At 49.2% G+C, this 24,081-nt stretch overlaps 1 protein-coding gene across 9 annotated transcripts in view; it reads left to right on the top strand.

Annotated features, from left to right (window-relative positions):
• The window catches only part of NFATC2 (nuclear factor of activated T cells 2), a 179,991-nt gene that overhangs the window by 119,953 nt on the left and 35,957 nt on the right, over positions 1–24,081 (top strand). For all 9 annotated transcript variants that reach the window (XM_010363374.2, XM_010363376.2, XM_010363375.2 and 6 more), the window contains exons 7-9: positions 11,755–11,810; positions 12,214–12,340; positions 14,696–15,385. In XM_010363374.2, coding sequence (XP_010361676.1) covers positions 11,755–11,810; positions 12,214–12,340; positions 14,696–15,385 — 873 coding nt within the window. The remainder of the gene's footprint in view (positions 1–11,754; positions 11,811–12,213; positions 12,341–14,695; positions 15,386–24,081) is intronic.

Raw genomic sequence — 24,081 nt, 5'->3', positions numbered from 1 at the left:
CCCTGGTGTCAGTGGCCCCCTGGGCTGAACCCATCTCTTACCCACAGCTTTGCTGGGGCACGAAGCTGTTCTCCAAAGATGCAATCCAGATTGCAACTCCGGAGCTGCCCTGGAGATAGAGAAAATGGTCTCGTTTTCAGGGAGCTAAATAGTTGCCTAAACTTGGTCCCCTGCATGGAAGAACAGGCTTTTAAGTCCAAGAATCCTGCAGTTCATTCCGTTTGCATCTATTTGAAAGAGGCCACAGAGAAATGAATTTTTAGTTAGAAAACTCGTTGTGTCTAAGCATGTCCACCATCAGAAATTGTTCCTGGTGCCAAAGACCTTGGTGTAATTCCCACTTCAAAGGCTGGATTTTGCATCACCCAGCAGACTTGACCTGAAGCCTGGATTGGCCTTACACTATGTACCTTGGGACTCAGTTTTCCCATCTCTAAGATGGGGTTGGTGGTGTTTTAGCAATAGAAGGAGATCAAGGAACTGAAAGTATCAGGCACATAGTAGGTGCTCAGAAAACATCAGCTGCCCTTCTACCTGCACTGTGGGAGCCCGGTTGACTTCACACAGGGTTCGGAGGGCAGGGCCATGCTGGTTTCTTGTCTGGGAGAAGAGTCCTTCCTGGAGAGGTGAATTTCTCTCCTGTCCTTACCCTGGAGCCATCAGACTCCTGCAGTCATAGCGTGGCAGGGGGAGGGAGTGTAACTAATGGTCTGCTTCCTCGCCTTCCCCATTTTACAGATGGGGAAGCTGAGTCACACAGTGTGGTCTTCAGACTTCTTTGAGGTGACAGAGTTCGTCAGTGGAGGGCTGGGCCTGAAACCCCAACTTCCCAGTTCCCAGAGTAGCTGGCTGTCTGAAATGTGTAGGGATCATCCATAGATGACAGCTTAGGGCTGAGAAGAGTCACATCTAGGGTGGGACAGGGGAGGAGCTGAAATCCGGCCTCTATGTAAGATTGACCTTGACTGAGCATCCAAGTGTGCCCTTTCAGCCTCGCTCCACTCACTCAGCCCCCGGTGCTTCCGTGTTCATTTCCCAGGTGTTTATTGAGCACCTACTATGTGCAGTGCCATGCCAGGCACAGGGGATGCATGGCAGGTGAGGTCTCTGCCCTTGGGGGTGGACAGTCTGAAACTTGTTTATACGCAGGACACTTTCAGATGGGAAAATGCTATGAAGCCAGGGAAGCCAGGTCACAGGCCCGAGAGAGAAAAGGGTGTGGAGTTAGGGGGGAAATATAGGATGTGCAGTTAAATTTGAATCCCAAACAGTGAGCTTCTTTAGTAAAAGTATGTTCTATACAATGGTAAGGAGTTTGGGACGTAAAAAGGTGTTCGTTGTTTTCTGAAATCCAAGTTTAACTGAACATCCTGTATTTTTATTGGTTAAATCTGGTAACCCTGGATAGAGAGGGGTCAGGGAGGTCTTCCTGGTGGAGATGGCTTTGAGCAGACCCCTGAAGGTGGGAAAGAGAGAGCCACAAGGACTGCCGGGAGAGTGTCCCAGGCAAAAGGAACCGCCCAGTGCCAAGGCCCCAGCGTGGAGATGAGCTTAGGGCATTTGAGGAATGGGAAGCAGGCCCAGGCGGCTGGTGCATCATGAGAGTGAGAGCTGAGCCTGGAGAGGTGTTACAGGGGACAGACCCGGCTGGGCCCTGCAGACATGGCAAGGAGTTTGGATTGAATTCCCAAAGCCACAGATAGTTGTTCGAGGTTTTTGAGCAGGGGAGTGGCATGGTCTGGTTGATGTTTAAGAGTGCTCTAGCCATCTGTGTGAACAGTGGACTTGGTGGGGGGCAGCACTCAGAGAAGCTGGGAGGTGAATGAGCAGCTGGTCTGGCTGTCCTGGTGGGGGATGGTGGGGGGCCAAGCCCACCAAGGAAGTAGTGGGGCAGGAGACTTGGGAATCAAGGGACTTCCTTTCCAGATCTCAGGAAATCCATTTGGGCAGTGTTATCGTGTTGGGCGGCTGAAATCCTGAGCTAGGGGCCATTCCTGAACCTACCCCACCCCACCCCCATCTGCTGGGCTCATTAAGCCCATGCTTCCAGGGAGGACACGTTTTTCTGCTAGTTAGCAGTCATAAAGAGCAGACTGAAATGACTTCAACCATTTTTATTTGGCTAATTTTTAAAAGCAGGGCCAGGACTGGGAAGCATCATGCACGGTTTCCTAACATGAACTGACACTTTGATTTCCTCCCCATTTGCCTTGAGCCCAGTGGCATGCTCACAGCCCGGGTGAGGACGGATTTGCCTTCCTCCTCCCAAAAGCTTGCTCGTTTCTCCTGGAGTGCTGACACGAGCCCACAGCTCCTCCAGGCTGACTGCTAAGACTCCAGCCCCAACCCACGGCCAACCCTACTGCTTCCTGGCTGCTTTGTTCCATCGCAGGGTTAAAGAATTGCCAGCAAAGAGAAACCAGGAAACCAACCAAAGTATAGGGGCCATACATCAGCAAACGGGCGGGTGAGCGATGCCCATTCTTCTTGCATCTAGTAGGGGTTTTCTTCTGGAGTTGACTCTGCAGTGAAGTTAAAGCAAAGGTTATAATGTCAGCTGGGCGTGGTGGCTCATGCCTGTAATCCCAGCACTTTGGGAGGCAGAGGTGGGCAGATCACCTGAGGTCAGGAGTTCGAGACCAGCCTGGCCAACATGGTGAAACTCCATCTCTACTTGAAATACAAAAATTAGCTGGGCGTGGTGGCATGTGCCTGTAATCCCAGCTACTTGGGAGGCTGAGGCAGGAGAATCTCTTGAACCTGGGAGGTGGAGGTTGCAGTGAGCTGAGATGGTGCCACGGACTCCTGCCTGGGCAATGGAGCGAGACCCTGTTTCAAAAACCAACAAACACAACAAAAAAGGCTATGATGTTACTTTAGCCATCCTCCCACCCCATGTTTTTTTTTTTTTTTTTTTTTAACTTGCAGAGTTGTGCTCAGTCTTCTCTAGACCTAACCCCTTTGCCCAAAGTGGTTGGCTCTTTTCTCTTCACTTCTGACTGAGACTTGGAAGGGCTGTTTTCACACCAGCTGCCAGTCTTTGTTCATTTTGGATGGGAGAATTTTGCCTGAACATCTGCTCAAGAGACCAAAGTCCTTTGTTTCATCTCAGCCCAGAGTGATAGAAACACACTTGGTCTTCTCAGTCCTGTTCCATGGGGGTAGGTCTACCCAGAGTCCCAGACCCAAGGTGTGGGTTGGGAGGTGGATTATACGGAACTCCTGGTCAGTGGCACTGGGAATGCTGTCTGGGCTGAGTTGCTCTGATTGTGTTTGATTCCTTGTCTGCACCCATATTCCCAGCTCCTTCCTCATCAGCTGATTCCCACAAAGGACCCCATAATAAGGGCTTGGTGATTCCTCCTGGCAGGGTCCTGTGGCTGGAGAGGTCAGTGGTCAGATGTTTCCTGGACTCTGGCTGGGGGGTGCACACTGGAGGATCCTGAGATCAATTTGTTTGTTTATTCAGGCAGTATTAATTGAGCAGCTATTATGTGCCAGATGCTATAGAGCTGAGGATAAAGCAGAGAATGAGATAGCTATAGCTCTGCTCTGGGGGAACTCACAGCCTGGGGCTGGGTGGAGATAGCAAACCAATAGGTAGCTAAAATGATGTCAGGCTGGAAGAGAAAGTTATAGGGGGATGGTTTGGGATGAGGGGAGGTCTCCGTGAGCTGGACCTGAAGGATGGGAAGGGGATGGTCGCAGGAGATCTGAAGAAAAGCATCTTGAGAGATGGAAACAGCAAGTTCCAAGGCCTGGAGATAGGCAGGTATGGCTGTTGGAGGGAGAGAGAAGGTCAGTGTGTCTAACGGAGTCAGAGGAGGAAAGCTGGGTAGAGAGGCTGGGTCCCCACCTCAGTAGACATAAGCAACCCTGAGTCCATGTCTCTCTTGAGCCTGGGTGGAATGTCCTGCCCTGCTTCCCTGTCTGGGGCTCCCTGGAGGGCTGGAAGGCATGCGTGGCCCATCTCATGGCCTGAGGTAGAGCTGTGCTAGAGCTCAGTCCCAGCTGATGGTCCATGCCCAGCCTCCCTCTCAGGCTATGGCCCCAGAGAGCTCCCAAGAGACAGGAAAGTCAACAGGCAGTTGCAATGTGCCTTTTCCTTAAGGGGAAAAAAACCTTTGTTTTAAAATAATAAAAATGTAAGCAAATTAAAGTCACCATGCTGCTGCATGTTTCTTGAATCAGTGAAGAAAGGCACGAAGGTCTCACCTCACCCATTCAGGCCCAGCCCCGGAGGTACAACCATATGAGTAGCTTGGGGCACAGGCTTTCTAAGTTTAAGTAGACTTATGAATAGACTCACAAAGTAAAAAATAATTGAAGGGCCATCCTGACCCAAGTACTTTGGTGGGTACTGAAGTTTTTTGCTTCATTTCATTGCATTACATTCTTCATTGCAAATAAATAAAATGGCCATAGAAAGTATTTATTCGTAGGGCAATGGTTGAATTATGGGCCGTCATGCTGTACATACTGGTCTGCAGCACTTTTTAAAAATCTGCTTTTTATTTTATTATTTTTTTGAGGCAGAGTCTCACTTTGTCGCCCAGGCTGGAGTGCAGTGGCGTGATCTTGGCTTACTGCAACCTCCACCTCCTGGATTCAAGCGATTCTCCTGCCTCAGCCTCCTGAGTAGCTGGGATTACAGGAACGCACCACCACACCCAGCTAATTTTTGTATTTTTAGTAGAGACAGGATTTCCCCATGTTGACCAAGCTGGTCTCAAACTCCTGACCTCAAATGATCCGCCCACCTTGGCCTCCCAAAGTGCTGGGATTACAGGCGTGAGCCACCATGCCCAGCAAAATCTGCTTTTTAATATAACAGGATCATGTTTCCAGGTTAGAAAACACAGATCTACCTTACTCTAAGGGATGCCCAGTGCTCTTCTACTGATTTTCCATACTAATTACAGATGGCCCATAATTAATTCAACCAGTCCCCTACCAATAAATACTTTCTATGGCCATTTTATTTATTTGCAATGAGGAATTTAATGCAATGAAATGAAGCAAAAAACTTCAGTACCCACCAAAGTACTTGAGTCAGGATGACCCTTCAATTCTTTTTTACTGGAATCAGAACATGCAAGACTCCAGGTTCTAAAATCATAGTAATGATAGCAGCATTAACTATGGGCTGGGAATTTTATTAAGCATTTCACATACACTGTCTATTTTAATTCTCGTCACATCTCCTTGAGGTCAGTAAGATTAACCTTAATTTTTTTTTTTTTGGATGGAGTTTTGCTCTTGTTGCCCAGGCTGGAGTGCAATGGCGTGATCTTGACTCACCGCAACCTCCGCCTCCCGGGTTCAAGCGATTCTCCTGCCTCAGCCTCCCAAGTAGCTGGGATTACAGGCGCCCGCCACCATGCCCAGCTAATTTTTTGTATTTTTAGTAGAGACGGGGTTTCACCATGTTGGTCAGGTAGGTCTCAAACTCCTGACCTCAGATGGTCCACCCGCCTCCTCCCAAAGTGCTGGGATTACAGGCATGAGCCACTGAACCTGGCCAAACTTTATCATTTTTGCTTATGAGGAAACTGAGGCACAAAGAGCTGCCACTCGAAGGTCACACAGTGAGTAAACTATGAGGACAGAACTTGAACCTGGACAGAGTGACATCAGGCTGAGAAAACTCCATCAGCGTTTATTTTTTATTTTTGAGGTGGAGTCTTGCTCTGTTGCCCAGACTGAAGTGCTGTGGTGCCATCTTGGCTCTCTGCAACCTCTGCCTCCTGGGTTCAAGTGATTCTCCTGCCTCAGCCTGCCGAGTAGCTGGGATTACAAGTGCCCACCACCACGCCTGGCTAATTTTCGTATTTGTAGTAGAGACGGGGTTTCGCCATGTTGGCCAGGCTGGTCTTGAACTCCTGATCTCAAGTGATCCACTCGCCTTGGCCTCCCAAAGTGCTGGGATTACAGGCCTGAGCCCCCACACCTGGCCCCATCAGCATTTGTTCTGAATTCCACTGTCCCACGGGAGTGCAATTCAGAGGCTGGGATTAGTGGGTTCTCCAGGCGAAACCGCAGGACTTGTGCACCCGTGGATGCAGGGTGGAGTGGGAAAGAGGAGCCCGGGAAAATGACCCCGAGGTACCTTGCAAACCGTGCGCTTCCCTTAGAGGCCAGCCTCCTGGAGCGTGTCTTCCACATGCTGCATAAAATCGAGAAGGGCAGTGGATGTGGGTTTTCACTTCCTGTTGGGGACTTGTTTGTCCAGAACTGAGTGCAGACCCTCCATGAGGGAGTACAGGTCAGGCCAGATTCCTGGGCTGCCCTTGGAGCTTCTGGTATCAAAAGAGTGCAAAAGAAAGAAGATAGGCCCTTGGCTCATGGTTTAAGTTTTGATTTCTTGTTCCTGTGAGGTCTTTTTCTTTGTGTGTGTGTGTTTTTAAAGTTAATGGTGAAAAGACCCACTTTGGAAAGCAAAGTAAAATCAGGCACCGTGCTGCAGTCTCACATAACAGACTTCGTCGCTTCATAAATTCCCTCCAGTCCAAACCCGTAGGCAGAAGTATTGCAAGCAGAAAATGCAGTTGGAAAATGTGTATTATTTTCTGATTTTAAAATGCTTGTGTTTTTCTCAGTATTAACACATTGTGGAATACATGCAACAAATGATAAAGAAGACAGTGTTGAAATACTCTGTTGCCACTAGCTGTAATAACCGTAACCCATGTCTGTTGAACTTTTTTTTTTTTTTTTTTTTGAGATGGAGTTTCTCTCTTGTTGCCCAGGCTGGAGTGCAATGGCACGATCTCAGCTCACTGCAACCTCCATCTCCGAGTTCGAGATTCTCCTGCCTCAGCTCCCCGAGTAGCTGGGATTCCAGGCGCACGCCACCATGCTGACTACTTTTTTGTATTTTTAGTAGAGACAGGGTTTTACCATGTTGGCCAGGCTAGTCTCGAACTCTTGACCTCAGGTGATCCACGCGCCTCAGCCTCCCAAAGTGCTGGGATCACAGGCGTGAGCCACCACACCCGGCCCCGAACATTTATATAATACCCTGCTTGGGCCTGTTACCATATTTAATCTTCAGAATGACCCCATAAGTTATGGGTACTATAATTATCTGCATATGTTGGATAAGAGGCAGGGAGAGAGATCGCGTCATGTCTAAGGTCTCACAAATCATTGGGGGTAGTCAGGGATTTGAAGCTGGGTGTGTCTGCTCCGAAATTTGGGGTACACAGGAGTAAAATGGCAGAGCGCCGGGGTGACAAAAATTGGTTGTGGCTGCAGAACATGCCCACGAAGGCTCAGGGTTCCAGTCAGCGTGTTGTGGAAGGCCTGGCAGAGAACACTGGAGAGGGCAGGATTTCCCCCCTGCCCGCCATGGACATCTTTCCCTGAGCCACACTTACTGGGCTCTGGGAGGCTGTGGGATGTGGCGGCTCACCGCCTCACTGTGGGGCGTCCCGAGGAAGGGCTGGTTGCTGTGGCTGGAGCTCAGAGGAGGGGAACTAGGCAGAGGAGCTGCAAGGCACAGGGATCTGAAACTGAACGAGGAACACTGACTCTGAAGCCAGGCTGCCTGGGTTCCAATCCGGCTTCCCCACAGAGTCTGGCTGTGTGGCCTTGGCCTGTGCTCTCGCCTCTCTGTGCCTGATGTCTTCCCCTATAAAATGGGGTGAGGAGACCTGCCTCCTACGGGTGCTGTACAGATGAGACAAGCCCGTGTATATGAGGTGCTTAGAGTGATGCCAGGCATGTAGTGAGCGCTCAGAAGAGTCAGGTAAGAACAGTGCCTGGAGAGGCTGGAACGAGGGTAGGAGCTGGGTTGTGCAGGGCCTTGAGGGCCACAGTGAAGCTTCCAGGGTATCTTGAGGGCACAGCAAAGCAGGGAAGGGCTTGAGATCTGCATCTGCATGACTCTTTGTGGTAAGTGACGCTACAAAGATCCCACCCCCATGAAATCTTTCTCCAGCCTCCCAGGTAACCTTCTAGCCTCGCAGTGATCTGGTGAGCTTCTCTCATGTAACAACCTTGACCTGTCTTTGAAGCCATCTTCTTCGTTATTAGATTATGTCAGTTGTTGCTTAAAGGCTGTGATTTAATAACTACTATGGGTCTTTGCACAGCCCCTTGCTTCTCTGGGCCTCAGTTTCCTCGTCTGCCTGCGCGGGGCTGGCTAATTTCTAAGGGTACTCTCAGGAACCTGTGTGCTGGAATTCTGTGGCTGTCAGTGGGTGCAGTTTTGTCTGCCATGTACACCCACCAGAGGTGGGAAAAGGTCTTCTTTGTGTTGCGTCCCTTGACCCAGAGAGGACAGTCCATGAGAACTCTCCTCTTGGTGACGCCCTTTTCGTTGCACCGCCATTTTGTATTTTCTGTTTCATCTGCCGCTTATTGGTGTGAGCCTAGGAAGAGAGCTGGGAATGGAAGCTTCATGGGCCCTACTTGATACTTACTGACCACATTTCCAGGTACTGTTTTCTCCTTTTCCTCCCCATTAGGAACTTCTGAAAATGATCCTTTTTTTTTTTTTTTTTTTTTTCAAAGCAAGCTCATATAAGTGGAAAAAGAAATGATGCTGTTGGTGGCAAAATTCAATAATTCAGTTCAGGGAAGGAGAGGCTCTGGGAGTGGGTGACCAAACATCAACATGTTACCATTTCCTCTGTTCATTTCTTACTCAGTCTTCAGGCTTCAAGCTCACTTTGCAGTTGTGGATGAGAACACACTTTTTGATGAAGACCCTAGCCTGGCCTGTACAGTCACGCTCCTGGTGGTGACCTCTACCTGAAAAGGGGACCTGTGTCTCTGTTGGGTGGTCTTTGACCTGTCTTTGACAAAGAAATGAGGATTGTCCTGACTAGTTCTGTACAGGACTTTGCACACTGAAAGGACTCAGGTCTTGATGACTTTGCTTCCAATTCCTCGATGTCCATCCAGCGATCTTCCCTTGCTTCCTTTTGAGCATCAGACATGCCTGCTCAGTTGTCTGAGAAAACAGGGGGCATGTCTGATGTTAGCCTCTGGCTTTTTCTTGGCCTCACCAGCAGCCGTTGGAAACTTCTGTGTCCACTGACTGACACTTCTGTCTGTTCTGTCATGAGATGCTGATTAGGCATTTGCGAGTGTTGGGGAGATGGTGATGAATATGACTCGGTCCCTTCGGCAGGGACCAAGGAACACTAGAGTGAGAGTCAGTACATGAACCACCTGTTCTCTTCCCTTTTAACATAGCCCATGTTTTGCTGAGTCATTTCAGGAATTGCGCTGTAAGGTCAGGACTTACAGACTTAATTGTTACAAAGGGCTCTAGTGTGTTCATTGCTTGTTCCTTGTTAAGATCATCTAGGGAGCAATCACAAGACTTTATGTTAATTTTTCATGGGGGAGGTGGGTGGGAGTATGTTTAAGTAATGCTTGAAACCCAGATTTCATTCGGTGAATCTTAAGAGCCAAGACTATATGGGTTCAAACCTCAGCAATCACAGAAGATGCGAATAGCTGTGCTTAAAAGTAGGGAGGGGTTCAACTCTGCACAGCAACATATTAAAGCCTCTGAGAAGTCCTGCAGTGAAGAAAGCCATTCGACTTTGACTCAGCAGTTTCCAAATGCTTATTAGCATGTAGAATTTTTCCCCCTTCTCGGCCGGGCGCGGTGGCTCAAGCCTGTAATCCCAGCACTTTGGGAGGCCGAGACGGGCGGATCACGAGGTCAGGAGATCGAGACCATCCTGGCTAACACGGTGAAACCCCATCTCTACTAAAAAAATACAAAAAAAACCTAGCTGGGCGAGGTGGCGGGCGCCTATAGTCTCAGCTACTTGGGAGGCTGAGGCAGGAGAATGGTGTGAACCCAGGAGGCGGAGCTTGCAGTGAGCTGAAATCCGGCCACTGCACTCTAGCCTGGGCGACAGAGCAAGACTCCGTCTCAAAAAAAAAAAAAAAAAAAAAAGAATTTTTCCCCCCTTTCATAAAACTATTTAATATCCTTCAGAACCAGTGTTCCACAAAACATCCTGGAAATACTTGTTGAAATGATTTGTTTCGGTTAAAAACTACCCGATGACCAGTATAGGTGGTCAGCAAGAGAAATCAATTATTTGCAAATGCAGAGGTTTTTTTTTTTTTGGCCCAACTTCTTGGACCCAAACTGGGGAAGTAGTGTTCTGTTTCTGGACAGGAGAGTTTACTGAGCAAAACCTCTTCATCAGTTGTTAGGACTGACATGAGATCCAGGCTGTCTGCTGAGGAAAGGTGGAGGGTGCACTCGTGTCTTTCTGCTCTTCAGTGACTCGTGAGCCAGGACACCACTGAAGTCACTGGCTTCCCTCATGACTTGGGGCCACATCTTTAAGCCTATGGTCTCAGACCACCAGGAAGGCATGTCTGGGACAGTCAGGGACCTGTCATGGTGCTTTTTTAACAGCTTTGGCATATGATAAAGTATAACATATAACAATGCTTTTAAAAATTATTTAGTTATTTACTTGTTTTGAGACGAGATCTCACTCTGTTGCCCAGGCTGGAGTGCAGTGGTGCGATCTTGGTTTGCTGCAATGTCCGCCTCCTGGGTTCAGGCAATTCTCCTGCCTCAGCCTCCCAAGTAGCTGAGATTACAGGCATATGCCACCACACCTGGCTAATTTTTGTATTTTTATTTTTAGTAGAGATGGGGTTTCACCATGCTGGCCAGGCTGGTCTCAAACTCCTAGTCTCAAGTGATCCATCTGCCTTGACCTCCCAAAGTGCTTGGATTACAGGCATAAGCCACCATGCCCAGCCCTTAATAATGCTTTTTTTTTTTTTTTTTTTTTTTTTTTTTAAGAAAGAAAGAAATACAGACATTCAGATACAGAGAAAAAAATGATCGTAGGATTCTGGACAGTTTCCATTTTTTTCTTGTTTTCTGTTGTTGCCCTGTTTTTTTTTTGGCTGGCAACATTATTTTATGTTTTAATTTTTTTTTTTTTTGAGGCAGAGTCTCGCTCTGTTGCCCGGACTGGAGTGCAGTGGCCGGATCTCAGCTCACTGCAAGCTCCACCTCCCGGGTTTACGCCATTCTCCTGCCTCAGCCTCCCGAGTAGCTGGGACTACAGGCGCCCGCCACCTCGCCCGGCTAGTTTTTTTGTATTTTTAGTAGAGACGGGGTTTCACTGTGTTAGCCAGGATGGTCTCGATCTCCTGACCTCGTGATCTGCCCGTCTCGGCCTCCCAAAGTGCTGGGATTACAGGCTTGAGCCACCGCGCCCGGCCTGTTTTAATTTTTAACAATATAACTTCAACTTTTATTTTAGATTTGGGAAGTACATGTGGTTTGTTACATGGGTATATTACATGACACTGAGGTTTGGGTATGAATGAGCTGTCACTCAGGCAGTGAACACAGTACCTAACTGGGAGATTGCTGGGCCCTGCCCTGGTCCCTGTCTCCCGCCTCCATTAGTCCTCAATATCTGCTGTTCCCATCTTCATGTCTGTGTATACCCCATGCTTAGCTCTCACTTATAAATGAGAACATGTGGTGTTGAGTTTTCTGTTCCTGCCTTAATTTACTTAGGACGATGTTGCCTTGTTTTCTATTGACACCATGTCTTCCTTTTGGAAAAAGGAAATATTCATATGTATAAATACATATATACACACACGTGCACATATTGATGCATACACACCTCACTGAAATGACATAATACGTAAGCTAAGATAAACAGAAGTTGGTGAGTTTTTGTCTTAAATCTTTGGTTTCTAATAGTTCCTTCAAAGTCTGTCATTTTTGAATTTTTCTAGATGGGCAGCAAATCTGGGAGATGGAAGCCACAGTGGATAAGGACAAGAGCCAGCCCGTAAGCACGTGACGCACTGACTGTCAGGCAGCTGAGTGTCTCAGTTCCCCTCATGTTTCCCTACTTCATGCTCTTTCCTTCTTTCCCTTCTTCCTTCATCAGTGTCCCCCAGAGCTTTGGACCTAACAGGTACTCAGTATGTGCATACTAATGAGTGAATTCAACATTTATTGAGCACCACGCTCTCTGATTTGTAATTGTGACACCTTATTATATTTTGATGAAGTATTTTTCTTTGCTGCTGCTGAGAAGTTAAATTCCCCAGAAATTGAATTTCCACTGGAAACCTATGAAAGGCACATCAAAACACCCATTAGACAGTGGGCTGCCTGGATGCACTCAGGGTCTGGGTAGGAACTGAGACATGATTGCAGTTAAGTTCATGACAACTCCTTCCTTCCAGAACATGCTTTTTGTTGAGATCCCTGAATATCGGAACAAGCACATCCGCACACCTGTAAAAGTGAACTTCTACGTCATCAATGGGAAGAGAAAACGAAGTCAGCCTCAGCACTTTACCTACCACCCAGGTAAGGAGGGTCTTTGACGACCCCTTTGGTATTGAGAGGGAAGTAAAGGCATGGGGCTCAGGACTCCTGAAGTCTGCTTCTCGTCAGGTAACTTTGGCCAGATGACTCAACCTCTCTGAGCCTCAGTTGCATCATCTGTGAGACAGCATCTCCCTCATAAGGGTTCTGGAAATTAAATGCACATAAATCCTTAGCACAGTGCAGAGTAAGCTGATGTCAGTGATATTAGCTCTTATTACCTTAGTACTTTTCTTTGGGGGAAGGGGGAATAGAAGAAGGGTGTGTGTATGCATGTTTAACAGAAGGGTGCTAAGTGGATGACTCCTGTCCCTGGCTTAGATTTGATCATGATAGAGGGGCTATGCCCTAAAACCTGCAGAATCTTTATGTGACCCCCCTCCCATGTGGGTCATCACGCCAAGGCCTAATGGAGTGATTGGTGGATAACAGGGTCAGGAGGTCTTATTCCCACAAAGTACAACTCCAAGAAAGGTGATGAGTACCATTTTTTCATTCATTCATTTGTCCAGAAAATATTTGAGTGCCAGGCACTGTTCTTGGCTTGTGGACACAGCTGTGAACACGACAGGGTAAGAATCCCTGTCCGTGTGGAACTGCCATTCTAACAGAGGGGTTTAGGTCATAGATGACGTTGATATTATTGGTATGCTGGATTATGATTGTGGCGGCAGAAAAGGTGGACAGGAACAGCCAGGGGAAGCATAATTTTACATTTTAAAAATGCTTCTCTGAGCTCTCCCTTGGGAAATAGGCTGTAGGCTTCCCAGGCTGAGAAAGTCCTGCTAGCTACCTTCCAAGATTGGAAACCTATAATTGGAGATAATCATCCAGGGTATAATTTCCATCCTGTGGCAGTTTCTCAGGGAGCCTCTGGGCTGCTGGAAGCATTAAACTGAGGGGTGCCCTGGCAGCCTTGCCTTGGTGAGCTTGACTTGTGCCCACAGTTTTGTGTTGACCCCTGCGAGGACACTGCTGTCCTGGGACTGACATGACACTCTATCAGGGGCAGGGTTCAGGTCACCAGGACCAAAAACTGTGGGAGATCGCTGGGAGGGCTCTAAACTGCAGCTCAGGAATCCCTTTGAGCAGACAGGCTCATGTTTCCTGTGCTCTCTCCTCTCATTTGTGCCCCGGCCTTGGCTCTTGTCTGGCTGAGCATGGCTGGAGTGAGCTCTCAGTCTCCCAGCTGGGTCAGGGAGTGAGGTGATGGCCTTTGAATGGCACCTCAAGGGACAATTTCTGTGGTTAGAGACAGCCTTGCCTAGTCTCCTTATCTCCTCCAATCCCCAATACTTGGAGGTCCCCCGCCACACACACACACACACACGCACGCACACGCACGCACACGCACGCACACGCACGCACACGCAGACTTGGTCACAGTCCTGTTACTGATTCATTCACTCCAGTAAAAAGAAAACTGATTCCTCAACTCCTGGGATTGGTAATGCTTTAGTATGGATGCTGGGGAAAGAGTGATTTCAGTGATTGGTGCTGGGCAGGGAGAAAGGAATGGCCACAGCGACAACACAAGTGGTAGTCATGATGGATGATCCTAGTAAGAGAATAGCAGCGACAGCAAGCATTGAGCACTTACTGTATGCCAGCCACTGGGCTCAGTGCTTTGCACACACATCTTATTTAATCCTCCCAATGATCCTGTGAGGGTAGGCATGATTGTTCCTGCCAGGTAACAGATGGGGAAACTGAGGCTTGAGCCAGTAGTGCTCATTCCCCCAGAGCACTACAGAACGGAGGAAGGGAACAGTCACTATTTGCTCATTCCTTTGTCTGGAAAATATCTGAGTGCCTATTAAGTACCAGGTGCTGTTTTGGGCCATGAGGATCAAAAACCAGACCAAAGTCCTCTCTTTGAGGAGCTGACATTTGGAGGAGGGGCGTATTCAGGTAATAAATCAGCATGTAAAGCATCTATGACATGTCAGACGGGGATAAGCAGCAAGGAAAGCAAGCAGAGACAGGAGCTGCTGGGGTAGAAAGAGGGGGAGGCATCATCTGAAATCACGCATTCTTCTCCGAGCTGTCACCTAGAAAGAGGCTGTAAAATCCCAGGACTGAATCAGACCTACCAGCCACTTTTCCAATATTGGAGAAATCTATAATTCAGGATGTTCATTGCCAGGGTAAAGTTTCCTACCTAAGCCAATTGCACGGGGAACTTTTTGTCCAAGGCTGATGAGGGACGGGGACCAACTGTCTGTCCCACCCGTATGGACTCCCAAAGCCATGTTCCCAAGCACCGTCCACGAATCCTCCGTGCACATCCGTGGCTCACTGCCATGGGTGCTCCTATGTGCTCTTTTCTCCTCCCAGTCCCAGCCATCAAGACGGAGCCCACGGATGAATATGACCCCACTCTGATCTGCAGCCCCACCCACGGAGGCCTGGGGAGCCAGCCTTACTACCCCCAACACCCGATGGTGGCCGAGTCCCCCTCCTGCCTCGTGGCCACCATGGCTCCCTGCCAGCAGTTCCGCACGGGGCTCTCATCCCCTGACGCCCGCTACCAGCAACAGAACCCAGCGGCCGTACTCTACCAGCGGAGCAAGAGCCTGAGCCCCAGCCTGCTGGGCTACCAGCAGCCGGCCCTCATGGCCGCCCCACTGTCCCTTGCGGACGCTCACCGCTCTGTGCTGGTGCACGCTGGCTCCCAGGGGCAGAGCTCTGCCCTGCTCCACCCCTCTCCGACCAATCAGCAGGCCTCGCCTGTGATCCACTACTCACCCACCAATCAGCAGCTGCGCTGCGGAAGCCACCAGGAGTTCCAGCACATCATGTACTGTGAGAATTTCGCACCAGGCACCACCAGGCCTGGCCCGCCCCCGGTCAGTCAAGGTCAGAGGCTGAGCCCGGGTTCTTACCCCACAGTCATTCAGCAGCAGAATGCCACGAGCCAAAGAGCCGCCAAAAACGGACCCCCGGTCAGTGACCAAAAGGAAGTATTACCTGCGGGGGTGACCATTAAACAGGAGCAGAACTTGGACCAGACCTACTTGGATGATGGTAAGACGCTTGAGTTTTGTCACTGCCTGTAAGGATGGTGCCCTGAAGCATCTCTGCCCAGGAAGTTCACTGCATGGCCTACAGATTCCTTAACCTCTTTGGGCCTCAGTGTCCCCATTTTAATTTAAGGAGGTTGAATAATACGACTCTGAAAGCCACCCCCAGCTCTGTGCAAGAATTACCTCCCAGCAGTAGTTGCAGAGGGGAAGTAGTAACAATTTTAGATGCCCCCCTCCAGAGTCACCCCCATGGAAAAAGCAAATGAGGGCAACCCGGCATCCCCTGGGTCATGAACTGGGTCCATTTAACTGCTTCAACACTCTTTCCAATCGCCAAACTTAGACTGAGGCCAAGAAAATAGGAAGGAAGGAAAGCTAACCTCCTTTCATTCCTGTACAGAAAAAAAAATCCCACTTTATAGCCCTCTTTTGTATATTTGAGGAAGGGAGAGGGAGGAAAAGGAAGAAGAAAGCTCATTGAAAAGTGGCTTTATCAGAACAGCTTGCAGGCAGACTGCGGGCAATTCTCTACCCTGTGCTGGTGGAACAGAGATGCGCATTGATGGGAAGGAAGCAGTGGGCTTCCGCTGTGGTGAGCCCAGCTGATGGGTGGTTTGGGCCAAGGAAAAGATGCAGAGGAGGCTTTGTGTGAGTCTGTAGGTGCCCGTTTATGGGCAAGGGGTCTGGCCAGAGGGTAGTCTTGTGGAGCAGCTGTGATGAGGTGTTGGTCCAGGATCTCAGGGAGGAAGGATGAACCACATTGCTGAGACTCACCTGGGAGCCACAAGGTGCATTGGGAAGTCGGAGAGGGTGGGGTGAGCAGAGCAGCCTTGCCTTGGGGGATCCAGACAGAAAAACAGGCTGTTGGACTTTCTTTATCTTTACTTTTCTTTTAAAATTTTTTTGTGGATATATAGCAGGTATATATATTTATGGGGTACATGAGATGTTGGGAGACAGGCATGCAAAGTGAAATAAGCACATACAGAGAATGGGCTATCCATCCCCTCAAGCATTTATCCATTGAGTTGCAAATCCCATGACACTCTTTACCTTATTTTAAAATGTACAGTTAAGCGACTGGAGTTTTTTCTTAATAGAAGAAGGAAAAACCTAAATTACTGGCTGTCATGCTCAGTTCCAGTCTTGTATTGTATAGGCAGTAGCATCTGATATACCCTGAAACCTCAATTATTTCAGAAAATTAACTCTCAGGAGCCCAGCCAAGGGGTAGGAAGTAAAAGTAGAAGCCTCAAGACAGCCACAGTAATTACCATCAAGACTGGGCACTAAATTTCAGACACTGTGGTGCCAGAAATATCCTCTGCTGCATAGTCAGAGGCTGTTGACCTTTACTCTATAAAACATCTTGACAAGCCAGGTTATCTGGGGGCTCTGTGACTTCTAGTATTCTGCATACTCAATCTCTAGGGAGACAATCGATCAAAGACGTCCCCTGAACTCACCAAGCAAAGACCTCTGGGTCCACTTCTTGTGGGGTCATCCTGCCCCCCATGCCTTACAAGGCTGACCTCTAGGTATTGCTCTGTGAATAATTGATCCGTCTGATCCTGAATAATCAAGCACAGGTTGAGTTAGGATCATGGTGCTGTGTTTTGAAAGGGACACCTGCATACAATCCATCCTTGACCAATGTACATTCACAGTGGTGAAGATAAAGTTTTGGTGCTTATTTTCAAGGGGGCAATCATGTAGAGAATTAACTAAGGCAGAACGTGATGGATCAATGAAGCATGTTGGTAACCAGACCCCTCTCCATGTGAGGCCTTGGGGGATCAATTGTGTTGGAGAAGAGGTGCTTTATAAATAAATGAGTGTCTGTGCAGGGCCAGATAATTTTCCCCAGCTGACTCTGCACCTAGGGCTGGTCTGGTCTCCAGAGCGAGAAACACACTGGCCTCTCCTACCCCGTCCATCTCTTGTTAAAGGCAAATGGTGAGTGCCTTGGGTATTGGGGTGCCCATGTCCAGGTGGCCCGAGGTGGTCATGACTGGCTCTGGCAGCCCCAGTTCCATAGATGTCCTTGCCGTTTCCACAGAAGATTGTGTTACAGAGAAAGCAGCTGAGCACGGAGACCCTTTTGGGCCTCCTGAGGCCCTTTCTGAACACAGGCAGGTTCAAAGTCGTGGTGAGGGGGAGTCTCGCCAGTTCCAAACCTGAGTCGGCTCTGAAGATGTCTCAGAGAACTGAATGAGGTGAAATTTAGGTATATGCTGTATGACCCCAGCCCATGGGATGTTAGGAGCTATTTTCTGAAGGAAGGTTCCATGGCTTTAAAAGATGAAAAAACTAGGTTAAACCAAGTTTTCTTTTTGTTTTGATTTTGGTTTAATTATTTGTTACAGGACTTCTGAGAGTCTTTACCATGCTAGCGGACGTTATAAATCTCTAAAACTAGGGGGTGTAGCACAAAGGAGAGCGCATTGCACACTCCAGGTGGTGCTGTCCACACCGGACTGTACTGTGTTCTGTGAGAATGGAGGCCTGGGAGTTGTGCTACACAGCTGACCTGGAAGCTCCTTTCCTAATACTTGGCAGAAATAACGTAAAGGAAACTCAGGAGCTCTGAAGCGCAGCACTGCCCTGTCCCCTGTGCCATAGTCCAGCTTCTCAATTTGGGGGCTGCACATTCCTGAGGCCAGAGCATGATAGGGCAGTGGAATGGTTTCCACCCATGTGGCCTCCAAAAGGCAGCAAGTGCCACTAGTTATGTTCAGTGCTCCACCGGCTTTGTCTCCAAGGCTCTGCCCAACCCAGGACCCTCCAACGGGCAGGTCCTCTGGTGGCTCGTGCCCAGTGGCAAGCCCCAGACTGCATCTCCACCGTAGCCACCGAGAAGACATGGGTGCAGTTTTGTCTCTCAACTGCTGGAATTTCAGATTCTCCTTGAGAGTCTGTCTAGCCTGTGCATCTGTGGAACATTCCAGATGTGCCGCCATCGGCTCTGTGGATATGAGATTTGGACGTCTTGGTTTGCTGTGTTGTGTTATTTCTGACAAGTAAACTGGAAAATCCCCTGGGTCATTCCTCGGGTGTCTGGTGGGGCAATTTCCTCGATCTTTAGATCCTTTTCTGTCCCTTTCATTTATGATTCCAAGGGAGTCTGTCGCATACGGCACATATTTGGCTGCACAGAGCCCGTGCTAAACCCCAGCTTGCTGTGCTGCCTGTGCGTGGGCATTTCTGATTTGTCATTTATTTCCCTTGGGATTTTGCCAAAGTAGGCTTTCCTTGGGAACTTTGTAAGAGCTGGGCTTATGCATTTTGAGGGTCGAGGGAAAGTTCTGTGGCTGGAAAAGGAAGCAGTCACCATTGGACACACAGGTCCTCCCTCCCCCATACAAGTGCAAACCAACCATCTTTGAAGCTGATCCTGCCCCTGCCCTAGGGTCCAGGGAAGCCCCCGGCTCTGAGTTATCGTTTCCTGCACCTTGACCAGTGATCCCAGCGTCGCGTCTGGGCATCCCACCCCGCTGCCTCGTGGGGCATCTGTGCTTTATCTCAGCCCTTCCCGCCTGCATTCCTGCACACAGACGCCGGATGGCTTGGCCCCGTTAGTTCTTGGAACGCCAAGTCACTCCTTCTGCTTTCCCCACTCCGAGTACTTGAGACGTTTTCAAGAAGTCACTTTGGAAAAGCAAAATAAGTAATATTCCAGGGCCCAAGGCATCCACTCCCGCGAGCCCCGTGCTTCTCCACCCACCCCAATTCAGGCACTTTCTTACAGTTCTTCAAAAACATATGGTTTGTACACTGTCACTTGCGTTCTCTCTGCTGTCATCCCCCTTCTGTAACTAGTCCCTTGTTCTAAGGCCCCAAGTTGTACCTGGGGAACACCAGCAGCTCCTAGCAGTAGGTGCTCCTGGGACCTAATTCTTCCCTACCTTTCTCCCCTACTCCTCTCTCCTCCCCACCCCTCCCTGTCCTTAACCCTCCCTTCTTCCCTGTCTCCCTCCCTCTCTGTCCTTGACCCTTGACTTCTCTGTCCTTGACCCTCCTTCCCTCTCACCCATAAGTATTTTCTGGCTGTCTATTCTGTGGTGGACACTGTTCTGGGACTTGGGGATCCACTAGTGCACACATGAAATGAAATCTTTGCTGTCGCGGTGATTTTTTGGTAAGGGAGATAGACATTAGCGTTGAGGGCAGTAAGTAAGCAAGCAAAATTCAGACAGCGATGAAAGCCACAGGGGAAATTCCACGGGGTTAGGAGCGAGGGGGTGGCTGCCTGGTTTGGGGGCAAGGTTGGCCCCTGCAGATGAGTGGACAGAAAGGCAGCTCTGAAGAGGCGGCCTTTGGGGATGGACGCAGACCTGGGGAGGTCTGAGGGAAGAGTGTTTCAGGGAGAGGGAACGCAGGTGGCGGAGGCCATGAACTCCGAGATGTGGGCTTGCCCCTGCAGGCTTTCAGCCGCAGTGCAGCGTGGTTTGATTTGCTGTTTGAAAAGATCACTCTGGCTGTCTTTGCAAAATGGACTATAGGGAGGCAAGGGTTGAAAAAAGGGAGATGAGTGAATTTGAAAATGAATCCCGTGACAGGAGCGTGATGGAAGGCGGTGCATTTCACAGGGGGTGTGCCCCACATGCCCTGCCATGAGTGCCGTTACTTAAAATGCAGCTGGAGTTGTCAAAATGTGATCAGTGCACAGGTAGTTCTCAGCGCTGCCCTTGCATAAAATGAGGGGCGGCTCCACTTTTTAACACTCAGGCCGCAAGCGAGTGGGAGAGGCGCTGGGGAAAGTGGACTCAGAGGTGACTTTTACCAGTGCCCTTGTGGTGCATTCTAGGAGCCACGCCGACTCCACCGCTGAACTGGGGGTGCAGAGGTCATCGGGCCATCTCACCACCAAACCCACCACAGGTTTTGAAGTAGAGAGCTTACTACAGCCGCCCAGAGACTCAGCCACAGATGAGAGAACATGGGGGCAGGGGTGTGGCCTGGGACTCCAAGGAGATGTTTTACCCCGTTCTGGAACTGTCCAGAAAAGAAAGGATGTGGTCTCGGTGATGGCTGCAGCCCCTGCAGTGGCTTGTGAGGACAGCAGCTCGTGCGTGTGTGTAAGAATACATTGATGTGTGCAGGAAGGGTACAAATCAGTGTGTTCATTCTTAAATCTACTTCTGCCCTGTTCTGCATGTAAAGTACTTAGTTATGTACACATTCATAAATCAGTAGTGCATTCTGTATATTTCACAAGTGGGCCACCCATGGAATTGCCACCTGGATTATGAGTCTTGTCTGTACCCCAGAAGCCTCCAGATACCCTTTTCCCTTCTACAAAAGTGACCACCATCCTGCCTTCTAACTCCAGAGATTCATGTTGCCTTTTTGTACAAACAGAAGTCAGATTTCATGACTCTTTTGTGTCTTGGGTGTCAGCTCCATCACTGACTCTGACCTTGGGCAAGTTACTCGATGCCTTGTGCCTTCGAGTCCTCAGCTATAGAATGAGACGATCACAGTTCCTTCCTTCAAAGGCTGTGCTGAGGATGATTAGTTAGTGCATGTCATAAAAGGGATCTTCCATAAATGTGACCTGCTGTTTTATTTGTTTAGGATTTTTTTTTTTTTTTTTTTTTTTGAGACAGTCTCGCTCTGTTGGCCAGGCTGGAGTGCAGTGGCATGATCTCGGCACACTCCGCCTCCTGGGTTCAAGCGGTTCTTCTGCCTCAGCCTCCCGAGTAGCTGGGACTACAGGCGCCCGCCACCATGCCCGGCTAATTTTTATATTTTTAGTAGAGAGGGGATTTCACCATATTGGCCAGGCTGGTCTCGAACTCCTGACCTCAGGTGATCCACCCGCCTCGGCCTCCCAAAGTGCTAGGATTACAGGCGTGAACCACCATGCCCAGCCTTGTTTATGAATTTAATTGCCTTGATTTCTTGTAGGACATGGTTCAAATTTTAAAAATATATTTGTATAGGAGAAAAAAATGGGCTATTCTGATCTTTGGAGATGGGCTTCCTCACCCTCATGCCCTGCTTCTTCCATGGGGTAGATGAGTGGGCATAGCCCCAGGGCACCGCCCAAGCGGGCTCCCTCCCCCTGCTTCCTCCAGGGGACCTCAGGATGTGTATCTGCATGAGGGAGATGATGCCCTCGTCGAGGGCTGCTGAGAACTCCCATGAGTGTATCCCCTGCCATGGCTCCCTGGAGGAGTGTGGACCAGTGGCCCAGGTTTTGCCAGCTGTGCCTCTGGCAGAGGGGCCATGGGTGTGCTTTGAAAAGGCTCTGTCCAGAAGCTGGGTGCACCAATGCGTGAGAAACAGGCGGGAGAGGAATGAACAGAGAGACCCACCCTCCAAAGCTCAGGAAGCAGGGAAAGGAACCCAGCAATGGAAAAGTGTTTTGTAACTGGCCTGCTTTGTTCAGCAGTTCAGGGATCTTTCACTGGGGCCCCTCAGTGCCCACGGCAAGCCTGGGACAAAGCGGCTCCTGTGTGGGGAGGCGTGCAAAGCCCATGCGGAGCCTAGTCGCCGCAGAGCCCTGCCGTGAGCCCGGCAGCCACGATGACCCCGGCAGAGCTGGGCCTCCTGGTGCCGACAGAGGGTGAGACGCAGGAGTCTCCGTGCTGATGAGAATTGAGCCAGGCAGGTGCCCAGCCTAGTGGCCCAGAGGCTGTGGGTACCTGGAGAGCCCGGTCTGAGTATCTCAATGTAGGCCTTGCTGGTACAGCAGTAACCACCAGAAACCACCAGCACCAAGTTTAACTCACACGGCCACCTGGAGCCGACACCAATAAAAGGCCAGGCCCCTGCTGGGAGGGCTTTTGCCAGCATCCTTTTTTTTGCCTTCATTTAAAAATGTATCTTTATATAGGCACTATGTTCCTATGTTTAGAAAAAATATATGAAAAAGACATCCAGCAGAAGATGTCTTCCCTTTCTGCTCTGCTCTCTAATACTGGGTTTTCTCTACCTCCTAGAACATTATTTCTCAACCTTTGTTTCATTATTACCAACCGCCACCCCCAGCCAGGAGCCTTTTAAGATAATTTTTTCCTAATCTCTATGCCATGAAATGTCAGTGCCATAGACACACTGTGTCTGTTCATGTACCATAGCCCTTTGCAGGGCCACAGAGCATTGTCATATGGAATATTTTTTTCAACACCGCCCCCCCCCGGAGAGAACCAGTTTTTACCCCCATGGAAGCAATGTCATCCACCTTGAGGATGCATGCTTTAGGGTTTTTGTTTTTGTTTTTGTTTTTAATGTAATCCCGAGCCTATGCAAATACACACATATTCTTATTTTCCCCTTTTCTACTTCAAAAGGTGGTAAAATGTACACACAGGTCCCCCATGGGTGAAACTTCCATATCACTTGCTGTTATACACAGTGCTGATGAATTGTCCTGTACCTGTCATTTGGCCAATGGGGGCCCGTTCTCAGGAATGGGATGGTTGGTCTGAAGGCCCAGCCTTAGTTCTAGGACTTGTCTGGCAAAGAGTTGCTGTGGTTATCCTGCCTGGCTCTCGGTCTGGCCTCATCACTGCCCTCTTTTGTAACTTTGGCCAAGTCACTTATGATAATGGTGCCCGACTCTCTGGGTTACTGTAAGAATGAAAATGGGAGCGTCCTGTAAAGCTGTTTGCCCAGTACCTGACATGCACGGTGAGCGTTTAGTAGTTGCTGATCACTCTTCTTCCCCTAACCGCAGTGACGTTTTCCTCCTCCTCCTCTTTCTTGTCAGTTATGAGCTACAGGGGCAGGGGCAGAACTGGGCTCTGAGGAAGAGCCAGGAGGCTGACTCGTGGCCTGAATTCTGAAGTATGTGGTCAGGCTACCTCTGTAAATTCAGCAAAGGATAGTTCAAGCCTTGAAAATGTCAAAGTCCAGAAAACTGTTTGCCTACAGAGGAGGCCACAGAATCTATACGAGTTGCTGTTGGAAGATCATTGAATTGAGCTAGTAGCTGTTCTCTGTCCCTCTCCTGGGTGTCTAAATGGTATGCAGGTATCTGTCTCTGGGGGCATTTCTCATTTCCCTCTCTAGTTTCCCCTCCCTTTCTAAGAATGTCAGATTTCAAGCTGTGCCACTTAGCTGTCCTTTCATGCCGAATGATGTGGACTCCGTATTTCTGGCTTATGTAAGAGAGCTACGACTCCAAACCCAGAAACGCTCAGTGATCTTCTTGAAATTCTGCAAAGCAAGTGTTTCTAAAGGAAGATGCACTTGCATTTGGAGGTCAGAAGCCACCAAACCACAAGAAAGTCCCTTGCCAGACTTGCTGTCCATGGAGCCCTCATTCCAGAGCAGCATCTGTCCCACCAAAAGTAGATGGCTCTTAAAAAAGAGGACCAAGTGAGAGGCAGTACCCAGTGTCATTCATGGGCTCCCAGTCGTCTGCCGGAACCAGCACTTTTAATTATTCTGAGTTGTTTATGCTACATTTAATTTCCAAATGAGGCTGTTCTCTTGTGGTAATAGGTGGCTATCCTTGTGAAAGAGTGAGGTGCTCATTTAAGCAAGATTTATGGGTAGGTCAGCATCATAACCAATTTTTAAAGGCCCTTCTTCGTACTTTCATTCTTACTAGAACACAGGACAGCAGGGCTAAGACTCACTTCCCTGCTCTGTGGGTGTGCTATGCTGGATGTACCAGCTACCTCGCTCATTTCAGGGTGATGCCACCACTCGGGTGATGGTTTTCAACAGCATTACATGTGGGGC

This window comes from Rhinopithecus roxellana, chromosome 13 (assembly GCF_007565055.1).
Source record: "Rhinopithecus roxellana isolate Shanxi Qingling chromosome 13, ASM756505v1, whole genome shotgun sequence".
Classification (NCBI taxonomy): Eukaryota; Metazoa; Chordata; class Mammalia; order Primates; family Cercopithecidae; genus Rhinopithecus; species Rhinopithecus roxellana.
The sequence above is the reverse complement of the archived record's forward strand: the minus strand, read 5'-3'. Positions and strand labels throughout refer to the sequence as shown.